General features: G+C 32.1%; 1 protein-coding gene across 1 annotated transcript; it reads right to left on the minus strand.

Moving 5' to 3' along the window:
* LOC104776301 lies at positions 8 to 1,410 on the minus strand. The gene is made up of 2 exons (XM_010500337.2): positions 1,045 to 1,410; positions 8 to 487 (listed from the first exon to the last, which is right to left on the minus strand). Exons 1-2 carry the CDS (start codon positions 1,307 to 1,309, stop codon positions 141 to 143), a joined length of 612 nt encoding a protein of 203 aa, XP_010498639.1. The 5' UTR covers positions 1,310 to 1,410; the 3' UTR covers positions 8 to 140.

Raw genomic sequence — 2,936 nt, forward strand, 5'->3', positions numbered from 1 at the left:
CACATAATTCTTCTTCGAACAGAAGCATCAATCATTGAAAAAACGACCAAACCAAAATATTAAACTACAAAAAATATATAGAAAAGTATTTGTTTTTTTTTCAAATGTATTAATTAGATATATATGAAAAAAAAAAATCTTCAACTTTTACTTTTCCTCGATTTTCTTCTGGTTAAGGTCCTCACCATCCAACCCTGTTTCCTCACTTTGGCTCCTTCGACCTTGGATGATGCCACGTGACAAGAAGTGGTGGACGATCCTGACCTGAGTCTGATAACGTGGAAGAGATGACCAATCCGCTTGCGCCACCTAAGCGATGACTTGGCAGTGGTGTGCTCTACGATACTGGTGCTGCTCTTTATAGGGGATTGCTGCTTCTTGCATGTTGAGTTTGTTGTGTTGTCTACACAAACCTTTGTTGTCACTACTGCTTTCTTCTCCCACGACGCGTTTCCATCGTTTTCGAATTTTATTGATATGAAAGAATCTGAAAACAAAATATGAAACTCTTAGAATTTCAATAATAATTGATGATCGTGTACAATTATTCATACAAAACGACATTACTTACCAACTATAAAAGATAAGCCGTATAACACACAACTCATTATATCGAGTAAAACAAAATTTTCAGCTGGCCCGATTTAAAATAATATTAATATGAAATACTCCTTTCTGAAAAGAAAGAAAAAATGAGTCTAGTATAAATGTGTGTGTGTATATGGTGGCTATATGCATATAAACAGAAAATTATGTGCATCGTTGCAAATAAGAATCATCTCATGATTTCACACACATACACATAGATTTATAATATAAAAATTTTAAAATATTGTGTGGGAGAAGTTGAAAATCTTTTTTTGGAAAATGGAAAATACTGTGTATTCTTGACAAACCAAAAGAAAGAAAGAACGAGAAAATTACTAATTGGAATTAGATCTTGAAGTATTTATTTTGATTTTTGTTAAAACTGATTATTAATTAAAAGATGTATGTATATTATATTATGCGAGTATGAAGTATACATATAAAAAAATTGTGTACCTTCTTGGCTTGTGGAGACGTCAAGATCGGAGGAGGGATGGAATTTACGGTGACGGAGATCGAGGCGACTGAGGAGGGAGCTCAAGGCGAAGATCTTGGGGAGGCTGATGATTGGTGAAGAGGAAGAGTGTTTAGTTCTTGATGATCTCTGTTTTGAAGCTAAAACAAGAAGCCTCTCATTCAAACAGAGTGGACAAACTCCAACATATTCTTCTTTTGGATGGAAATAACAGTATGGTGAGCTATCATCTTTGTACATATCCATCTTCTTCACTTCCGATGAGAGAAGAGACTAGAGAAGGGAGACGGAGAGAAAGATAGAAATATGTAACAAAGGGATGGGGATTTGGTCTAAAATTGAAGCTTTGTAATTTATAATATATCGAATATATATTTCATATTTTTTCCAAGTAATTAAGAAAAAAAAGAATTCCAAGTAGATAAGCCTTTTAGTTGCCGGAGAAAAGGAAAAAAAAAAAAGGAAAAAGAGATTTTGATATGACAGGAATTTTAATTAATATATAATTTTTTTTGTTAAAGAATTAATATAATTAATACATAAATTCCCAATCCATTAAGCTCGTTTTAGTTTCTAGATTTTGTTGACATCATTGTTTTCAGATAATGACAATCTACAAAATTAATTAGTGTGTACAGTATAATAGTAATACCCTAGATTTAGAGTTTAATTTGTATTCGTTTGATGAGATGCAAGTATCAGTCATGCACCTGTTATAAAAGAAAAGGTCTCGAACTTGGTACTTTTATAATGGCATGGCCTACGTGTATTCGAGATATAATATATACGAAAGTATTTATAAATTTATGATGATCAGACAAATACTTAAAAACCGATTTTAATATCTAGGAACGTTGTTGCTTCAACAAATCACAAATATTTAGAACATCAGATGTAGGTTGTTTAATTAGCCAATTCTACGAAGCATGTTCTGGTCTTACCAGATATAGAATGGAACAGATGGTTCGAGAAGGATGATTGATCGATCGCTTGTGGATCCGTGGCATGTGAAATAGATATTATATATAACTAGCTAGTCATTATAACTAGCTAGTCATTATTATTATTTTAAAAAAAAAAAAGATAACTGTGAACAAAGAATTCATATATAAATATATTTGTCTGTTGAGAAAAAAACAAATTAAGAGTTTTGGACGTGTTGGACGAGAAGCATCCACTTGTAGTATTCGTAGTTCCAAAAAAGAATGTATCCGAATATTCAGGGACCCATCAATACAAGTCATCATTCTTTGATATGTGTGAGTGAGTGATTTTGGAGGTCATTCTCCATGTTCGACAATATATTCAATTCTATATCTCCTCACTTTCACTTCAAGTTTTTGTTACCTTACAATTAATGGGATATATAAATCATTGTGAAATTTCAGCTCAAACAAATATGAGTTGATAATTAAATGGATAGACTCATGTGTTGTATAAATTATTTTAGTTGTCATTTTATTTCCGTGTGAGAGAATTATTATGTTTTCTGCTCAATTTATAAAATGGCTCTCTCACATCACATGGGCAATTCTCCATTATCAAGACTTATATCGCTTAATATGCAATTCTTTCTTCTTTGGGCGAAACAAAAGATCAGATTTAGCTTAGGGTTTGATGAAATTTCTCCCTATTTGCTAATCATCTTGAAAATTGTTCAAACTATAGGTCTTCTGCTACTATTTGTCTTCACAAACTTTATATCACGTGCTTATCCAAATGGGAATTTAGTAAGTAAATAAATCATGATTAGAGTTTGGGAGCTAGATTGACCTCATTTTAAAAAGTTGGGGTCTCTTTGGATGTGAACATAAAAAAGGGGTCCATTTGATTTGTTAGTCAAAAAAAATGAGCGTTCACGTGATCTTTAAAA

Source organism: Camelina sativa, chromosome 3 (genome assembly GCF_000633955.1).
Source record: "Camelina sativa cultivar DH55 chromosome 3, Cs, whole genome shotgun sequence".
NCBI classification, from domain to species: domain Eukaryota; kingdom Viridiplantae; phylum Streptophyta; class Magnoliopsida; order Brassicales; family Brassicaceae; genus Camelina; species Camelina sativa.